A 20,457-nucleotide genomic window follows, 5' to 3' on the forward strand; every position below is an offset into this window, starting at 1 on the left:
AAAACTAGGGGAAAGGTCAGTTCAAATAATGTGAATATCAATTATCTATATGAAGCACCTACACTAGACATTGTACACTCAGAGGCCCTTTCCGCACGGGCCAAAAACACCGCCCTAGGGACGACAGAAACGCCGTCCCTAGGGAGCTATTCGCATGGGGGTGCTGCTGCATCGCAGCAGCGCTGCCCCTGCTCCCCCCCCCCCCCAGCAGCGCGAAGCCGCTGTTTCCCAACCTCGCTCCCTGAGCAAGGTTTTCCGGAAACAGCGGCTTCCAAACACTGCCGTGCAAACGGCAGTGGCTGGAAGGTGCCATGTCCCCTGCACCGTCCCTGAAAGCTTACCTCGTCTCCTGGCTTCTGGCTTGTCGCAGAGGCCAGGGGACACGCCCCCCTTGCCTGCGACTCTAGAGCTGTTGCTCCAGCCGGGGGTGGGGGGTGTCCCCTGGCCTCTGCAACGAGCCGGAGGCCAGTGGACGAGGTAAGCTTTCAGGAGCGGCACAGCCTGTGCGAAGGCTGCGCCGCTGCCTGCTGCCCTCCTGGGACCGTCCATGCGAACGGTCCGGGGGGGGGGGGGTGCGGTGCGGTAAGGGCCAGAGTGTCAGACTGAGACCTGGGTTGAAATCCCATCTCAGCCATGTAGCTAACGGTGAGTAATCCTGAGCCAATCGCTCTGTCTCTCAGACGCCTGCCTTGCAGGGTGGTGGTTAGAATAAAATGGAGGAGAGGAGAATGATGTCTACTACCCTGAGTTATTTAGAGAAAAGGTGGGATAAAATGTATATTAAATCAGTACATTTAAAGACCTGTTCTGTTTGCAGGCTTAGTTTTTGCCCAACTTACCTAAAACTTAATTGAGTGTGGTTACTAATTTCTCTTGCTAACTGTTAGCTCAAGGAGATAGTTTTGTTTGAGGAAACTGCTAAACACCCCCTCTCCCAGTACTACTTCACCAGTTTTTAAAACAGTAATCTTGAGCTGCTCATTAGTAAAACAAATGTGGGATAACCTGATTGCAGCCCCCCTGTGTCATTTGTAGTTTGGCTCTGCCTGCCAGAGCAATCGCACAGATTCAGCGCATCTTAACAACCGATGAGAAACAAGTGGAGCTAGCTTACAGTGATAATCCTAAGAGTGGCAAGTTTGAAAGAGGCGCTATTGTATATCAACTCCCCTCTCTCCCACATTTGTACTGCCTACACAGCACCTTACATTCCCAGTGAGAGAACTTAGGATAGAAAAGCATGTTTTGCTTCTCAAAATAGTAGGATTTGAGCAAATAATCACTGTACTTTTTCAGTAGTGATGGATTGCACAGAAGTTTTTATTTGCCAGTGTGGGAACACTGCATTAGTATTTTATACAGAAGCCATATTTGTATGTGTTACAATTTTTAGAAACTTTGCAAATTAGAGGACAGTGTAATGTCATCTGTTCTTGTTCTAGGGCGCGGAAAATCAGGACCTTCGCAGAGAATGTCAAAATCGGGGAGATCCAGCTCTTTAGATGGGGAGCACCATGATGGATATCATAGAGAAGACTCTTTTGGCGGACCTCCAGGAGGCAATAATCCTTCCAGAGGAGGGAGGAGTGGAAGCAACTGGGGAAGAGGAAATAATATGAACTCAAGCCAGTCGAGACGAGGAGCTTCTAGAGGTGGCGGAAGGGGTCGATAGAAGAGGTTATGACTGGGCAAGACCCAGTCTTTCTAGGACAGTATTTAAATACATCTGTTGCAGAATCATTGATAAAGTAATTCTGCAATCCCACAAACCTGGACTCTAAATGGAGATAATTGAATGTGCATTAGTTCCTAAAAAGGTCTTTTCAAAGATTAAATGCCAGCTAGTAATGCTATCACAACTGGTTTTGTTTCATTCTCCTCTCCATCCAAACCCAACACTTCCATATTTCCTGCATTGATTTTTGAAGATAAACGCTGGAATTTTTTTGTGTTGTGAGACATGGAGCACCTCCACAGATTTCAGTTCATGTCCAGAAGAACTTGTTTCTATATGTACAGTTGTCAGGAAAAAAGTTAAGTTGTTTTTGTATGAATACAGAATGCAATTTGTCCAAAAATTAACAAATGGATTGAGTGTGTGATTTTGTTTACACTTGTTTTCATATCTCACTAGAAGAAACATCTTTCTCCTAGAATTTCCATATGGTAATGAAGTATTCAGTAAGCCTTAGACCTAATTCTTAAGATACAGAATCATTTCAGCCACTTCAGAGATTCTGCTTGTATGTTGGAAGATTATTCAGATTTCCTTCTGGCCCTAGTTGGCAGCTCTAAAGAATAATGGAAGAGTTCCTTTCCTATAGAATTACAAACAGCCAGAGGAAGACTTCCATCCACAGATTCTCTCAGAATGTAAACTCATCCATTATCTGAGTGTACATAAAGTAATGAAAATACCCACTTGTACCTACCAGCACCTTATAGTAGTTATTACCTAACATTTGATAAGGAAACTGTGATCACTTACAGGCCTCCCCTCTACCAAGAATTGTGTAAACCCCAGAAAAATAATGAAAGACCTATTAAAATATGACTAAGCCTTAACCTATTAAAATATGACTATTTGACTGTTAGACTACAGCCAACTATTATTTTAGAGATGCGACCTACAGTCTTCTAGATTGAATGGCTGCAAACAGATTCTAATACTTTGGTTTCTGAAAAATTGTAATTTTAGCAAAGTTGTTAAGCGGAGAGTGGCTTAACAACTTTGTACCCCTCCCCCCCCATTATGGAGAATGGTGTGGTATAAATTAAATAAATATTTACCAGTATAGCTAATTATGGCAGGAAGATTAAAAAAGTTTGGTTTGTTGATGCATAGGAAGGAGAGAAAGAAGCAAGGAAAGGAGCCATGGGGGTTGGCAGAAGAAGCAAAGTAAACAGTGTGTCAGCAGGGATAAAGGGGAAAGTCAAGTGCTCCTACCAAGTCTTTGCAGTGAGCAACTGGGCTATAGTTTTCCTGGGTAAGGCTGCTGGGTGGGGCAACGGGGGTGGGGGGTAGGTACAGATGGGTTGGTTGATGGATGGGAAGGAGAGAAGGTGGCAGGGAAAGGTAATAGGCTTTGGGAGCTTCCAGGGTTGGGAAGGAAGAAACAGGAAGGGAACATTAAATGTCCTCTGCAAATCTTGACGTCCACTTGTGTTTCACTAAAACTTAACAAGAACTGCCACAGGAATAACTTGTGATGATTAGGCAATACAAACCTACACTGAGTTATATACCCTTCAATCTAAGTCCATTGAAGTCAAGGAGTAGGTTTGGGATTGCATTGTTAGGTAGCAGCAATGTCTTGATACATGAAATGTGCTCTCAATAATTCTGTTTTCTTTACACACTAATTCCAAAAGTGTAGCCATGTTTGTTGTTACAAAACCAAGCAGGCACCTGGAGATACTTAAAGATTAACAAATATTTATTTTCTTTGGACTTCAGCCCTTTTTCTCAGCTACATGTCATGAATCGAGGGGAGGAAGTTTTAAATGAAGCACAAAGGCCATGGAGTAAATACGGGGCATACATGTCATTGATGTTCTCCAAGTAATCATCTGTGCATTCACACTGATTGGCTTTATGCCTGCATAGAACATCAGTTCAGAAACTTCTAGAGCTAGATCTGAGACACGAAAATTGTTTCCTTTGAGTTGCAGTCTTTACTTTGCATGCTTAAGAGGGTGTAGCTTCCCACCCTGTTCTTCCAAATAAAACCCCACAACTTCAAGTGCAAAAGCATTGTTGCAGGAATGAAGAGCAGTTCGTATGAATGCATGGATGAGCACTTGGAGAATATTATTTACATGTAAGCAACCTGCCTGCTTGCATCATGGTGATGGGGAAGACTAGCATGCTGACCTATCTGAAGGTGGATAGAGGTAGAGCTAAGAAAGCATTGAGCACTCATCCCAAAAAAGCATTTGCTCTGACATCTATGGTGTAGTACCTTGTGAAGGACGAAGGCTGGACCCACATCACTGATCTGCAGAACTCCGGAAGACAGATGCTTCTTTAAGGATTGAAGATGTTGTGCTGATCTTGTGGAACTAGGTCTAACTATCCCAAGATTCATGGTAACTATGACACAGTGACTGAACCACTCAGAAAATACTGTCTTCTTTGAGCGTGAGTAGCACATGAATAAGCCTGGATGCTTTCTGAAAGAGGCAATCCTGTCCAGGTAGAAAGATGGGCATCTAAGCATACAGGGATCCTCATGTTCATCAGCTATTGGAATGAGGAAGTAAGCAGGAAGGACTAGGTCCTGATTCAAGTGGAACCCTGAGACAACCTTGACTGGAAGAAGTCTGGGAGCAAGACCCCTTTGATTCTGTGAAGCTTAACACTGATGTAACTCTGAGTGCAGAGTTCATGGGACCTTGCTGAATAGACTGCAATCAGGAAAGCAACCTTAAAGATATGGAGTCTTAGATTACAGGTAGTAGGAAGTTTGGAAATGTTTCTGCATTTACTGGTTGAGTAACAGGTGTGAGTTCCATGACAGTGTAATTGGACAGAGTTGAGGCCCTTGAATCATTGTTTCCCCAGGGGTTGAGCAAACAGGGAACATACCAGCAGATACACAGGAATTGCTACCAAATGGATCTGCAGGTGCTGCAGTTTAAGCAAGAAAGCTTGACAAAGGCAATGAACCTTGTTTGCTTGTGTAACATTTTTTGGTTGTGGGAAGAAATATATGTCATGACTTGTAGGTAGCTACCGGTAGGAGATCCAGTTAGCTAATCAGACATTGTCTTTTGGATTAACAAGACTGAATGATGTAAAAAAAAAAACAACCCTTGACTTTGGGACCACTAACTCTGTTGTCTTACCTTTCTGATTTCCAAATGCAATTCCTTTATCATGGAAGAGCCTTTTGAATTTTCTAGAGGGCATCCATTCCTTTTCATTCTCTGATTTTGAATGTTACAGCAACAAGATGTATTGCTATGATACTATGGGCCTGCTATTGTACACTGAATGTCAAAGACTTCTGGACATGGAATTCAGAATACTCATCTGTTGCTGGAGCTCCTAGTAGTTGGGAAGGCAAATGTAGCAGTTCAATTTTAGGTGAACAAGGAGACCCAGCCTCCCATACTTTTTGTTGCATGGTACTATGCGTCTGGTGAATCAGCAGTAGATTATGCTTACAACCAAGGCCTGTAAGCATCATGGCCTGTGCAATGGCTAAGCGTGGAAGCAGCTCACTGTTGGTCCTGAATCTTAAATATTTAGACAAAGTCATTTTGTAGTACAGTTGCATAATCATACATTTACAGCCTGCTGTAGTGCAGGAAAGCTTATGCCACAAACAAATCTGTCAAATGTTAAGGAACCACAGTACTCCTTTTTTGTGGTTACTCAGAAGTATGTTCAGTGAGACTTACTGCCCCCAAAACAGAAGATAGGATTATTTATTTAATTATCATATGGCTTGACCTTCTCATATACAGATGTTTAAAAAGCATTTATACAGTAAATCTTAAAACCAATAGGATTAGAGAATTGCTTATTTGGGCAGTGTTTATCCAGCATCCACTCAAGAATAGACATTTCATAGGGACGCAGAGGAAATATCTTGGGAGTTTCATTCAAATGTGCAGAACAGCTGACTCCTGCCTGTAATTCCATACAAGTCCATCGTCTCTTCCCTTGGGGTTTGGCTTTCCCCAACAACAAGCCCCCCGCCCTCGCCATTTCATTATTTATTATTTCCTTCCCTTTCTAGGAAAAGTATGTGCCGAGGGGCGGGAGGAGGATGAAGCCGCCCGTCTTGAACCATGGGGGCGGCCCGCAACTGCAGCCAACGCAGGGCGTAGGAGACGAGGGAAGACAGGGCTGCCTGAACGTCCTCAAGCGCCGGCCGGTCTGGATCTTCAACGTCGGCCGTTAAACAGCTCGAAGCCCTTTGGGCCGCGCAGCCGCCCCAGTCGCCTCAGCACCGACCAAGAGCCGTCATGACGGGCAGGTAGGAAACGAAGGTTGCCAGGCTGCTGCCTGAGATTTCGCTCGGCCGCCCGCTGGGATCGAGCAGCGGAAACGCTTGACGTGCCGCTGCCAGGACGAGCGGTCGGGTTGGGCGGACTGCGGCCTCTACTGGAGAGAGGAGCCCAGGCGTGGCCCCAGTTGGGGAGCCTCCAGGCTGTAGCCCTCTCCTGGCGCTGGGGGGAATCCTTGGCGCTTTGGTGGGGAACGTGGAAGCCGTTCCTGATGGTGGAGGCCTGTGAGCTGGCGAATCCTCTCCTGGCTCCTGCACACACACATTTCAACATCTTTCTACTATAACTCGTCGAGTAAAGATGATCTCGTTTTCTAACCAAAATGCTGTAAAGAATTCAGCGTTGAGGTTTTTCATAGGGAGGGAAAACGAACTAACAGGAACAACGTTTGTCAGGGCTCTTCTGATTCAACATACACTTGTAACAAAAATCAGAACATTTGGACTCTTGGTTCTTGCCCCGAACGTTCAAGAAACTTGGAATATCACTGTAATAATTTGTTGTAGCTTGACCTTTGTACGGAAGTATCCCAGGTTATCCATATGACCCCACTGTTTACAATTTTTTCTCTGTGTACCCAGATGGTGACATGCTAGATTGCATAGCTCAGTAAACAGAATGGATTGCTATCACACTACAATGCCACAAAACTAACCTGTTGTTTTTGCAGCAGTGGACTAGCATGGCTACCACTCTTTATTTTAATGAGCTGGTAATTGATTTATTGGAAGCTAGAGTGCTTCTGCGTGCCTACTGAGTGAATTTCCCTCAAGTGACTACAAAACAACTTTGCATAGTTGAATAAGGGAAAACATCTTTTAATGGCAATCTTCTGTGAAGTGCTTGAATCCTCTCCTTTTCATAAGCAATGCTGTGAAAGTTGCTGGTGTTCTGAAATATAACAGCAAGTATTCAGGCATTAAAAGTAAATGTTGTTGATTTATGCTATTTTATAAGAGTGAGTTATCATTCCTGACTAGTGGGGGAACAAAAAGTCTGATTTTCTGCAAGATCACTCAGAAGTTAGTACCACAGGTAAGTAAACATGGATCTGCAACTTACATTCTGCTCTCAAACATGCCTACTTAGAAGAAAACCTAATGTACTGAAATAGAACGTTTCCAAATAAATGTTCTTAAAACTAGTATATTTTTAAAATGTTAACTCCATTGTATCAGTTTGGTTGTCTGTTGGCTCCAGTTTTTGTTTAAGCCTCATAGAATGCTCTGTTCTTCTTCATTGAACCAGACTGACTGAAAAACTCTCTTAAAAAAACTTTATATCCAGTAACATGCATTATCTTCTTTCTACTCCTTAGTCACAGACCCCTAGTTGTACCCCTTAGTTGCAGAAAAGTGATCAAGATTGTCTCCTTGCTGGTTTTTCAGCATCTCTCCACATTTTCTTTGGTTTATATAGCTCTCTCTGCACCCTATGTTCCTTGCAAAAGCAAGGGAAATGGTTGTAGAACAGTAGAGGAACATCTCTGCTAGCAAGACTGATTTGGACTAGTCTTCTGTTTCCTTCCTTGTTGTAAGCCTTTGAGCCTGGGGTGGTCAGAGCCAGCCCTGTCCAGGATATTAGAGTTGTGTTGTATAGTTGTGTTTAGTTATCTTAATTATGTTCCTTTGTAAGCTGCTATCAGTGCTATGACAGGGTTCCCCAATTTTCTTGAGCCTTGCAAGGACAGTTGGAATTCCAACACACAGCATGGTGGGCACCAAAAAACGGGTATCATGGGAGGAGGAATCAGCTTTAAGATGGCTGCCACAGTTTACCTTCAGTTACATAGTAAAGATCCCTGTACTGTGGTGGCAGCTGCTGCAGAGGCAGAGCGAGGGGAAACTGCACCTGGAACGCGTGCGCCCCTGCTGTGGCATTGCCACCCCCGCCACGTCCCATGGGTGCTATGCCACTGAACTGCTGCCAAAACAACATTTTAAAAAATCTGCACAGCCAATCAAATTTCCAGTAATCAATCAGAATCGTAGCTGGGCAAAAGCCCTCCCTAGCCCCAACCACTTCCTCAGACACTTGACGGGCACCAGAAAGATGTTGGCAGGCACCACATTGGAGACCCCTGTACTGTATGTCCCCAGTGGGGAGAAGCGTAGGGTAGAAATAACTAGTAATTAAAGATTTTAAGAGGTATGCTAAAAGTTTTATTACATAGAGATTGAAAATATGATCATGTATCCCAATATGATACTTTTATTTCTCAGTTAAAGTTAATTGTATGCTTCTAAAGTAAATTTAAAGTGAGGGGAGAAATCCAGAATTTTAAATAATCTAGAGCACCAGAATAATGTCGCCATCATTGCTTGTGCCCTGAGTGTGCATGAGTGGCTACAGGTCGAAAGAAAGACGTACCAGTACTTATATGTAAGAGCAGCTTTTGCATTTGTGTGCCTGGTTGATAAGAAGAGATTGTTAACATTTTAGATGGGGAATGTTCCCTCCAAGATTAAAGCAGTAGGGGCATTAGAATCATGAACGTTTTTCATAATAGCCTGTCCTTTCCATGTATTTTTGTCTTTCACTGTTGAATACAGAGAAGGTAGAACTGAAGGGTCATATTGATCTTGCTCGCATACGCACCTGCCTACAGGGTACTTTTTCCTCTTGGATTTTTATAATGGAATTGTAATTTCTGATACACACAGTGGAATCAGGAATATTGACTAATTTGAGATTCCAGGAAAGCCCTGGTTCTTCTGTGCTAAGTTTCTATTCATGTATATTGTACCAGTAAATTATAACAAAGCTGTACAGAAAGAGAAAGGGCCAGAGAAAAACAATCTGGTTCCAACTTGTGTAATGTGATCTCCTTTCTAGGGTGGGCGTGGAGGTGGAGCTGTGTAAAAGGACAATTGTGAATGTAGTGGGAAATAGAATGTAAAGTATGTTTCTTTGCTCAGCTCCTTCATGTTGTGGTGAAATGTGGCCTTTCCAGATTGGAGTGAATTTGAAAGATAGATGTCCATGTATTTTTCAGAATTTTTGCCTGAGCAACTTATAGAACAGCAGGTAGAACAGTACTATGGTGGAACTGATGGAAGAAGACTGACACAGAGGAGTCTGTTTCTGCAAGTAGCCTGTAGTGTTGTTTTTTGCTTGTTTATTATTACTAAAGTGCCTAAAATCTGTTAGTAAAGGAGTTTTGTCATTTTTTTAGAGATGGTCACAAGTTTCACTGTTTTTGTGATTTTAGTGAATTAATTAAGTTATCAAAAGAATAAGTTTTTGACCTTCAGTTTTGTCCAATGTCTAGGGAAAAGTTACACTAATCCCAAATACACAATATTGTTAATAACAGGATACAGCATATAAAAATACAATATATGTTTGAAATAGATATGGAGCAGAAAGTTCTTCACGAGAACTTCATTCTAATCTGTGTCAATGCAAAGTACAGTTCCCTGGAAGAAATGTTTGTGAATAGCTCTTTGATCATCCTCGTATAGCTGTCTTCCCAGAGGTAATAAGGTCCATGGCTGCTATGAGACTTCGGGGACTAACATCTTCTAAACTTTATCAACGCCGGCAAGATCGTCTGAGTGGCACAGGGAAAGAGAGGGCAGCTGGGATATTTGGGTAGGTCATTTGGGTAGCAGATTCATGATCAAGGATTAATGGCAAGTTTTCCTAGGCTTCTTTTAAAGCAGGAAGAAGAAAAAACTAGATAGACTGAAATGCCTGTGTTTTAATTTCCACTCTTTGTTTGAAGAAAAAGGTTTTCTTTTAATTGCTGCACAATAGCAGGAAAACAACAAGGGAAGATTTTATCATCAAGGAAGCTGAGCTGAATAATAATATGGACTTGTAAGCACTATATAAACAAAAAACAGTAGCATAAATTATTGTAGTTTTTGACTCTGCATAAACTTTAGTAAACATCTGAAACTGTCCAGTGGAGACTTAAAATAAGGTACCGGTCACTGAAAAAATCCAAGGAGTATCCAAGGCCTATGTAACTTGTTTTTAACAAGAGAAAAACATGCAACCTACAATTGGGCCTACCAAATATGCAACAATGTTCTTGTTTTGCAGTATTGGTCAGGTAACAAAAAGTAATCTGTTGAACTCCCTGGTGACTGAATTTAGTCAGAAGTTATACAAGTCTGGTTTAAATCAAAAAGTTGCTGTCTTTCTAGTCCTCTGTCAGTGCCTGCTTAAAAATCACTAGTTTTATGTTTTTGTCTAAAAAAGTGCCCTTGCACTATTTAAGTAAACTGACACAAACTATTTTATTAATTTTAATTGAGAAACTTTGAACTTCCGATGCTGTCAGTATGAGCACCAAATAAGTTTATTGTGGCAAAAATATGCGATGGACAAGAAAGAGGGAGTATTTTTTCCCTCTCGAAACCAATGAAGATTCAAAACTTTCAGATATTGATAACTATAGGCTATCAAAAACAGACAGTAGTCTGAAAGAAAACCTGGTACCTTTTCTTTTATTCTGAGTTTATAACATATGCATTGTTTTTGTGATTGAATTGTAGGTTGTGTGGCTAATTTCAAGTACTGCTTTGGTCCCTTTTGCACATGCAGAATAATGCACTTTCAATCCACTTTCACAACTATTTGCAAACGGATTGTGCTATTCCGCACAGTAAAATCCAGCTGCAAAGTGCATTGAAAGTGAATTGAAAGTGCATTATTCTGCATGTGTGGAAGGACCTTTTGTTTCATTCTCTTTTGCTTGTTTAATGGATTTAGGGATTTGGGGAAGTATCAGTTAATGAGCAAGTTTGTACTGTAGAAATTCTGAGATAGTTTGGCAGGTAATGTGGAAGGTGCAGAGTTGTGGTTTTTAAATTGTGTTCCAAGAAATTGCCTGAGGAGTTTGTATATGTTCTCAAATGCATAGGGTAACAGAGTCAATAATCCTGGCTGCCTTTCCAGGTGAACTGAGAGTGCACCTTTTACTATACTCTGGAATCTTCTACAATTCCTAAGCAGATGAATGTAGGCCACATAGCCATCTTCAGAGGTGAATGTAGGCCACATAGCCATCTTCTCTGTGTCCACAACGTGAAGTAATATTGAATAGCTACAAGAGAGAGAGCCTTTTAAAAGTGGGAGCATTTCTTTGAAACTCCTTGCCAAGATTGGTCTGCCCAATTTTATCAATATTCCAGCAACTGTTTAAATAAGGCATTTATATTTTAATTGCTGTTTTTTTCTCTGTTTTGTCCAGCACATAGTCGTTGCATGAGGATGATGACTGGTTCTTATGCTGTTGGCTTTGTTGTGTAGTTGTTCTGGTTCTCTTGGGGTTTGTTTCTGTAATTTGTTTTAACTTCTGTTACAACTGCTTGGCCTGACCTGGATAGTCCAGGCTAGCCCAATCTCATCAGATCTCAGAAGCTAAGCTGGTTGGACCTTGATTGATTGATTGATTGATTGATTATTATTATTATTATTATTATTATTATTATTATTATTATTATTATTATTAGTTTAATTTAATATACCGCCCTATCCCCGAAGGGCTCAGGGCGGTGCACAACATAAAAACATCATACATAAAATTGTCACAAAAAATTTCACCATAAATACAATTAAAACAGCAGTTAATTCCTAATACAGCCTCCCACGAAACCGTTGCTTGAACCCTCCCCAGAAATATATATATATAATTAGCATTTAGCATTTAGATAAGAGACCACCAAGGAATACAACAGTCAGTACCCAGAGATGGGCAATGGCAAATCACCCCTGACGGTCTCTTGTATTGAAAACACTGTGAGGTTGCCATAAATTGACTGCAAACTTGACAGCCAACAAGGTTTTAATAAACCGACAAAAAATGCTGGTAGTGATAAGGATGGAAAAACCCAGTAGAAATGTTTTCACAAGTAAACAGATCTGTGTCAAAAGGGTTTCTTGAAGTAAGGTAGTTTTAAAACCACCAACAAAGCAAGGAGAAGTAAAACTTTCTCTAAGGAAATGATCAGTTTCACTCTGCAAAAAGGGGGCGGAATCACATCCCGAAAGCGTTTTAATAAAACAGAGAGCCCAGCTCGGAGCAGCAGAACAGGGAAGAGGCGGCGGCGGCGGCGCTCCTCTTCCCCTTGCCCCTCTGCAGGCTAAACGAGATCACCCAACATCAGGCACCTCAATCAAGCACTTTTTAAATGATAATTGCATCTTGGCTGAACTCCAATCTTGCCATGCCCGACATTTTGCTGCTAACTTTGGTTTTTTACCGGGGGGGAGGGGTAGGAGAGTTGAGGGATGACATATACCACGGAGCATCGTTTATTCTACCAATCCAAAAGATCGTGGCGTTAAAATAAGAATACCGTGAATCTCGTGGCTCCCTTCCCCTTCTCCCCGCAGAGAAGCGTAAGGGATGGGGGGACGCTTCAGGATCTCTGCGATGGTTGGACCCGTCTGGGGTGAAGTCCTCGGCCATAGAAACACAACCAGAAGAAGCAGCTCTGTCTCCTCTGTGTCAGGAGGCATGGCTTTAATCTGATGGCTTTCCATCTGATATTATGCCCACAAAGCAGTTCTGTAGCCAAAGCGGGGCACAACTGGTGAGGGAAAACCTCCCTAACCAGGGTAGCAATACCTCGGTTCCTTCAGGTAACGCCGAGTAAACCACAGGCTACCGTGATATAAAATGGAGACGCAGATCACGCCTCAATCAACCTCGAAAGGATGTATCGAAAGTCTAACCATGCCAATCAGGGTTTTCACTCGCCCCACGCCACGCTCATCACGCGGATTAATATCGCAGGCAACGCCCCACGGGTGACGCAAGCGAACGCTTATAGGCCCACCCCCGGACCGCCCTCTGGACTGCGCGCCAGCCCATATCAGATTCGCCGCTTGCACCGCGATTCCTGAGGGATGCAAAAAACACCGGAGTTGGGCGAAGCAAGCCGGATAGATGCGACGGATCACAGGGCCATGTGCGAATGCCATCGAGCGACGAAACTACATTAAAAAGGCAAGGAATCAATGCGGTTCGCTTTTATTCTGGAACAAAAAGTGTTTGCGAAAACGCCCCAAGTTAAAAAAGTTACAGTTAAACACTGGATGTAATAGTTACTGTCACGTTGATCCTAAGAAACTCTTCTCATAACAAAGAACACTCTTGAGTCCCAAATTTGTTTGTTCTGAACAAATTCAAAATTAATCTGGGACTGAACCAAGAGTCAGTGACGTACAGTGAAATAATGGAATCTTGATGCCTCTTCATATATATTGGGACGTGCAATTGAATAAATAATGATAGAATTGTATTGTCGAAGGCTTTCACGGCCGGATTCAATTGGTTGTTGTGGGTTTTCTGGGCTGTGTGGCCATGGTCTGGTGGATCTTGTTCCTAACGTTTCGCCTGCATCTGTGTCCAATGAGAAGGGAAGGGAATGTTCCAGAGTGGACAATATATGCCCCACTAAACATTCCCTTCTCACTAGACACAGTGTGAAACAGACTTTTCTCTGTGATACACCTCTGAAAATGCCAGCCACAGATGCAGGCGAAACATTAGGAACAAGATCCACCAGACCAGGCCACACAGCCTGGAAAACCCACCAGAACCAAATGATAGAATTATTACAACTGGAACATAAATTGTTGACATGCAAACTTCAATGAATGTGAGTCCGATGTTGACAGGGCCCTAGCTGCTGTTAGACCTACTACCTGTCCTCTGGATCCGTGCCCCTCCTGGCTGATTAAAGCTTGCCGGGAGGAGTTACGACCCCACCTGTTGAATATAGTTAACTGCTCCCTTGAGCAAGGAGTATTTCCGGGTGGGTTGAAGGAGGCAGTGGTCCACTTCCACTCTTTAAAAAAGACCTATCCTTAGGATCCTGGAGATCTGGCCACCATTACCGTCTCCGCTTCTCGAACTTGTCGCTCCTCGGAAGGTAATTGAGAGAGTGGTAGTTGGAGCAGCTTCCAGGGCTTTCTGGAGGACACATCGGCACTCCTCGATCCTCTTCCAGTCCGGGCTTCCGTGCTGGGCATGGGACGGAGACCGCTCTCATCGCCATCACAGATATGCTTCCAAGCGATGCAGCTAGACCGGGAGGCGGATCGGGCGCTTTGCTGGTATTGTTCTCCTCGATCTTACAGCAGCGCTTTGATGTGGCTCTATCACGCACCTTTTGATCCACCGCACTGGTTGCCTCTCTGGAGTGCGAGGCACAGTCCTTCAATGGATTACCTCGCTTCTCCAGGGTCGGGCCAGCAGGTATGGTGCGGGGATGAGGCCTCCCACAGAGCCCCCCACTCCTTAATTGTGGGTTCCTCAGGGGCCTTGCTTTCCCCGGGCCTTATTTAACACATCTTACATGCAGCCCTCGCTTTCGCCCAGCTGGTGCGGGAGGGTTTTGGCTGGTCTGTCACCAATATGGATGACACCCAGCTCACTCCTCTGTTGATGGAGTGGGGGAGCCACTCTCCAGCCCCTGCAGCCTCTACAGCACTGTCTGGAGTCGGGTTGCTGGTTGGTTGAGACAGAGTAGGTTCAAAGCTTAACCCAACGTAAGACGGAGGTCCTTTTGGCTGGGCCGGGAGAGACCGAGGGAATTTCAGCCAGTCACGAATCTGGAGGGGGGGGGTCATGTTAGCCCTAACATCTCTGGCTTCCGCGAGCCTGGGGGTCCGGGCTTCTGACTCCTTTCATTATCTATGGAGAACCAGGGTGGGCCCATGTTACCCAGGTTACGTGCTCTTTTCCATTCCTTCTCGCCAGGCACGGGCGGCTGGCTCCCCTATATCTCTCCCAGTCCTACCTGGCCACTGTGGATCCATGCGACGTCCGAAACCTCGAGGCTTGATTATTGTAACTTCGGCTTCTCACGTAATGGCCTTCTGGCGTAACATTGATCCTGAAGCTGAAGCTTCGGTCCAGAATGCAGCGGCACGGCTTCTAACAGGTGGTGGTTATTCAGGATCATATCACCCTCTGTGCTGTGCCGTCTGCACTGGCTTCCGTGGAGTTCCGGATCGCTTTCAAGGTGCGCTGGTTTTGAACCTTTAAGGCCTTTACGCTGCATTGGGGCCCACATACCCGCGTGGACCGCGATCACCCCTTATGTCCCATACAGGTCGCCAAGCGCCGGCAACGGGTAGCAGATCTACTTGGTGACCCTGGTCCTGCAATGATATCGGCTGGTTTCAACCCTTCGGGCCAGAGCCTTTACGTGCTCTGGCCCCTCGCCTGGTGGACAATGCCTTAATTCCGAGCTGTTACAGCCAGGGACTTCTAAGGCGGGACCCTTAATGAGTCTCCGGCAGGGCCTGCAAGACGGGAGCTTTTCCACCGGGCTTTCAGAGGCCGGCCGTGGATCTACTCGCCCCCCTATCGACACTAATTCGGAATTGAAATCAAAACTGAGACTGCTGCTCCATTCTATTAAAGCTGGGCCTGTCTTACTTATAAATTCCAATCCCAGGCCCTACTTACTCCTACTCCTCCTTTTTCTTCTTCTCTTTAATGGCCTTCGCGGCTGTTTCTGTCTTAATTAATTTATGAACTGGGTTGCTTAACCTATAGTTCTGTAGTAAACTGCTGCTTAGTTCTTAGGTTTTAATGATTTTAGTATTTTATGTTGTTGATTGCTGTCTATGTAACAGCCATGTTGGAAGCCGCCTTGAGCCCTTCGGGGATAGGCGGCCTATAAGTTTAATAAAATAATAAAATAAAATAAAATAATGCCATGGGATAGTAAACTAATATGTATGATTGGGAGGTTGCAATATTTACTTATCTGCATTAAAAGTGTTCCTTTATGTATCTTTCTCAGGATCTAAAACACTTTTGTGTTGTTAATTAATGTTAATTGATATAGTTCTACCTTCTTTATAATTTAATCTTCATTCTTATAAGATTGGTTGGATAATGAGTTTTCATGATGTGTCTGAAATTACGCAACACTGTTGTTAGTTAGATGTTGAATATGGTAAATCTTTTCACATTTGACATTTTTAGGCTGATGTATGTGGGTGGATGGATGGAATGAATGAATGAATGAATGCATTTTAGATTTGTTAGAATCCAGAAATGTTTCTGAGGTCAAAAGGAACTGAATTAAAAGCATGATCCCACAAAGAAGCAGATAATTTGACTGAGTGGAAGTTTTAGTGTTTCTGGGTTGAATCCTATGGTAACTTGAGTGCAATATAGAGAAAATATTATATATTTTGCAATATAGAGTGCAATATAGAGAAAATATTTTATATATATATATATAAATATTTTATATATATATATTCTCACCTTCTCCTCCTTCCAGAAGCTCCCCGAAAACTATTGATGAACTGCGGGGGGATCTTTGTAAACAAAGGGGACTGCAGTGAGAGAAGGAGTTGGGTCAAATCACCTTCTGTCTCCCTCTTCGATAAATGAAAAGTTTACTCCAATAGACTTCCTCCAGAAGCTGGAGTGGGGAGTCTGTTTTGCCCAGCTGAGTGTTTAATACTCAGTAACATGAGATGGAAACCCTAGTGGGATGTAGTGGTAAAATGTTGGACTAGGACAGTGGTGGCGAATCTATGGCACTCCAGATGTTCATGGACTACAATTCCCATCAGCCCCTGCCAGCATGGCCAATTGGGACTAGGATCTAGGAATCCCAGGTTTAAATCCCATTTCTGCCATGAACCTTTCTGGGTGACCTTGAGTCAGTCTCACACTCTCAGCTTCAACCCTGGGAAGTATTTGGAAGATCCTCTGGTATCCAAAAACTTTAAACTGGTGCTGTCAATTTTTTAAACTGTAGTGCAGGAGTTCAGTTTGTTTTCTGCATGTTCCTAATTTTGATAAATATTTAAAGCTACAATACTGGATCGGGCAGCAGTTAACATCTTAATGCAATTAAGTGGCACTGCGAGTTCTGTCACACATTGTGTTGTGGTGAATTTTTGTAAAGTTTAATTTTTGATCAAAAAATTGTTATTTTTTGTGGGGGGACACACACACAAAACTGTTCACAACACCCCTACCTTTCACTTGTATAATAAATACTTGGTAATGTGCCAGAACATAAAAACATCCATAAAGCCAGGTTTGATTATGATTTGGTTATCGAAATTTTTTTGTACTCAGGAGCCTACTGAAAGCCATTAATATAAGTAATGCTCATGTTTTTAGGAAAATGGTATTCATGCTTTCTTAAGCCATGCAACAAACTGCACAATTATTTCAAACCTTTTGCCTCTCTTCTCCTTCTGGTCATATTTCATTATTTTGTAACTGTATGTATTTTAATATGTGAATTTAATTAACATTAACAAAAATTTTAAATGTGAGAAAACATTCTCTTAATTTTGTTGATTATCCACAAGGGAACTGAAAATGACAGCAAACTATTTATTTTGTGTGACTTGCACGGTGTTTATAATTGTGGTGATGATTTTGTTTTGATTCCTAGTAACATGTCAGATGCCCTTGCAAATGCTGTGTGTGAACGTTGTCAGTCCCGCTTTGATCCAACGGAGCGAATTGTGAACAGCAATGGGGAGCTGTATCATGAAAACTGCTTTGTCTGTGCTCAGTGCTTCCGTCAGTTTCCAGAGGGACTTTTTTATGAGGTAAGATTCCTACACTTGTAATAAAGAGGAAAGTTAATTGGCATTTTAATGCGTAGACCTAGGCCTGAGAGGATTAATTGAATTATTTTGTATGAAGCTTCTAATGAGTCTGGATTCTTCAGGCACTTCTTTCCAAAACAAGTGGGCACAGTAGTTTAGCTATAAACGCCATAAACACTAGGGCCCCTTCCACACACGCAAAATAATGTGTTTTCAAACCACTTTCACAACTGTTTGCAAGTGAATTTTGCCATTCCGCACAGCTTCAAAGAGCACTGAAAGCAGTTTGAAAGTGCATTATTCTGCATGTGCGGAATGAGCCTAAGTAAAAAATTGTGTCTCACTGTCTTAATTTGCTTTAACAGTCGCAAAGCTACAAGGGGGTGGGGGGGCACCTGTGCACGCCCCCAGGCCCCTTTCCCTGCCCCTGGTGGCGCCCCCCTCCCGCGACGTCCCCCCATCCCCTTCCCACACTTACTTTAGTTCCTTTCCTTTTTCAGAACTTTTTCAGGCTGCAAAAGGTCTGTTTGCAGTAAAAACGGCCTGAGAAACTACAGTTCCCAGGAGACCTTGGGGCTCACAAGGTTTCCTGGGAAGTATAGTTCCCATCAGGGTTTTTACTGAGAACAGGCCTTTTGCAGCCTGAAAAAGTTCTGAAAAAGGAAAGGAACTAAGGTAAGTGTGGGAAGGCGGGAAGCGGGAAAGGGGGGCGCCATGGGGGGGTGGGAGGCGCTGTGGGGGGGCCATGGGGTGTGTGGAAAATTATAATGCGCACCGGGCGCAGTTTGGCCCAGCTACGCCTCTGCTTTAACATTGTTGATTCCATGGAAATGTAGATCAGAAACACACTTTAGGTCACCTAACCTGGCTCCTATGCATTGAAATAAATCTTTGGCCCACTAAACAGATTAGCCAATGGTACTCAGATTAGCAAGCAAAACAAGCATCAGTGGGAGAGTTGCTCATGTGGTAAGGAATAATGGTACTGAAGCAAATTGATTCAAACTGAAACAAACTGATCCCATACTAACCCAATTTCTGGTAGGAAACAGCGGACAAGTAATCCTAAGCATAAACTATTGTAAACAAAGAAGTATGGGTACAGTAACATGCGTAGTATAAAATAACTCTAAAAATCACAGGAACTGGAAAAAATGTGAAATACAGCTTGCAGAAGCAGAGGAAGTTGTATGAGGTGCCCACATCTATGTAAGAATAGCGTCATACTGCACCTGCATATGCAATACAGCAATGTTATTTAATAATGGACATTTTGTAAGGATACGTTCTCCTACATCTCCTTTACAGTTTGAAGGAAGAAAGTACTGCGAACATGATTTCCAGATGCTCTTTGCACCCTGCTGTGGGGAATGTGGTAAGCCCCCTGATTGCAAATAGTTATGCCTTCTCTTTTGTGTGGGACTGAGATGAAGTGGGGCAGAGTTGGCAATAGATGCTTGTTTCTCTGGGGTCTTGGGTGAGAGCAGAAAGCTGTAATGAAGTAACATAGTATTGGTTACATAACATAACTCAGCCTTGTTGTTTTAAGTTGTGGTTCCTGAGATTGGGAAAGCTTTTATGGTTCAGTAGCACTGAAATTGGTTTTGAATCTGGCAGTCCTGGTTTTGATGGCCTGGATTGCCTTAAACAAGACAAGCTTCCAACCTCTGTTTGTCATTGTAAAATAAGGGTAACATCAGTTGCGTAATGGTTTTGAGACTGAGCAAGATAATCGTAAAGCACTGTGAACAATAAAAGTGCTCCATAAACAATATAAATCTATTAACCTTGGGATTCTGAGGGTATCTTTATGGGGAGGAAGAAGAAGAGTTTGAATTTATATCTCCCCTTTCTCTCCTGTAAGGAGACTCAAAGGGGCTTACAATCTCCTTTCCCTCCCCCGTCCTCCACAACAAACACTCTGTGGGGCTTTCCCCACTACAGAAGGGAGCTAAGGTCGACTCGGTTCCCTTCAGTGGAGGGCGATTCCAGGCTGTCCCCATTGAAAGCATCTCGGGAGCTGGCCCCTGGAACCGGAAGCTAAGAAAGGCGGCGATCATCTCAGTGCCTGTTTCGCTCCTCGATCGTGATTGGCGCTTGTGTTACGGCGGGAAACGGGAGTGTTCTTTTTTTAAAACAGTTTTTACAGTTTACAGTTACATGCGCTTTCTGCCCGCCAATGACTCTTCCGTTTCTATGCGTATGCCACAAAAGTTACCGCTCGTGATTGGCTGAAACTGGATGGAGGCGCTTTCGCTTTCGATGCTTCCCCACTTCGAAGCTTCGAAGCGGTATCAACCTTGTTCCGGCAGAAAAGTGTAGTTCACAACTGCAACAAGGATGTTTCAGTTCTGAGGGGGAGGGGGGGAACTGAGACAAAACAATGTTGAGCTCGGTGGCAGTGGGGATTCACTGTGTGAGGTGGGTGGGGCTGAGAGAGCTCCGAAAAGCTGTGACTAGCCCAAGATCACCCAGCTGGCATATGTTGGAGTGCACAGGCTAATCTAGCTCGCCAGATAAGCCTCCACAGCTCAAGTGGCAGAGCGGGGAATCAAACCCGGTTCCTCAGATTAAAGTGCACCTGCTCTTAACCACTATTCCACTGCTGAAGAAGATTCTCCCCCAGTAAATGGTCTCTTTAAACTATGTTTCTGTTCCAAGGTGAGTTCATCATTGGCCGTGTTATCAAGGCAATGAACAACAACTGGCATCCAGAATGCTTTCGTTGTGAGATCTGTGATGTGGCTCTTGCTGATTTGGGCTTTGTGAAGAATGCTGGCAGGTAAGAAGGGGCAGAAGGCGTGAACATTTGTGGGGTGCTGCAGAATGGCTTAACACAATTTGAGTCTGCTGTGCAGTGTTGTTTCGGTATAAGAG

At 43.4% G+C, this 20,457-nt stretch overlaps 2 protein-coding genes across 6 annotated transcripts in view; both read left to right on the top strand.

Moving 5' to 3' along the window:
- Positions 1-2,082, top strand: part of WDR33 (WD repeat domain 33) — a 65,803-nt gene extending 63,721 nt beyond the window's left edge. For all 3 annotated transcript variants that reach the window (XM_048505037.1, XM_048505040.1, XM_048505038.1), the window contains exon 23: positions 1,443-2,082. In XM_048505037.1, the coding sequence (XP_048360994.1) occupies positions 1,443-1,672 (230 nt within the window). In that variant the 3' untranslated portion in view covers positions 1,673-2,082. The remainder of the gene's footprint in view (positions 1-1,442) is intronic.
- Positions 2,083-5,666: 3,584 nt separating this feature from the next.
- The window catches only part of LIMS2 (LIM zinc finger domain containing 2), a 28,630-nt gene continuing 13,839 nt past the window's right edge, over positions 5,667-20,457 (top strand). Inside the window, exons 1-4 of one of the 3 annotated variants that reach the window (XM_048505272.1) lie at positions 5,667-5,987; positions 17,421-17,580; positions 18,889-18,955; positions 20,242-20,362. In XM_048505272.1, the coding sequence (XP_048361229.1) occupies positions 5,977-5,987; positions 17,421-17,580; positions 18,889-18,955; positions 20,242-20,362 (359 nt within the window). In that variant the 5' untranslated portion in view covers positions 5,667-5,976. Of the gene's footprint in view, positions 5,988-6,307; positions 7,054-8,795; positions 9,613-17,420; positions 17,581-18,888; positions 18,956-20,241; positions 20,363-20,457 lie in introns of those variants that run through there. The other 2 variants (XM_048505273.1, XM_048505271.1) reach the window with 2 other exon arrangements.

The sequence above is a fragment of the Sphaerodactylus townsendi genome, linkage group LG08 (assembly GCF_021028975.2).
Source record: "Sphaerodactylus townsendi isolate TG3544 linkage group LG08, MPM_Stown_v2.3, whole genome shotgun sequence".
NCBI lineage: Eukaryota > Metazoa > Chordata > Lepidosauria > Squamata > Sphaerodactylidae > Sphaerodactylus > Sphaerodactylus townsendi.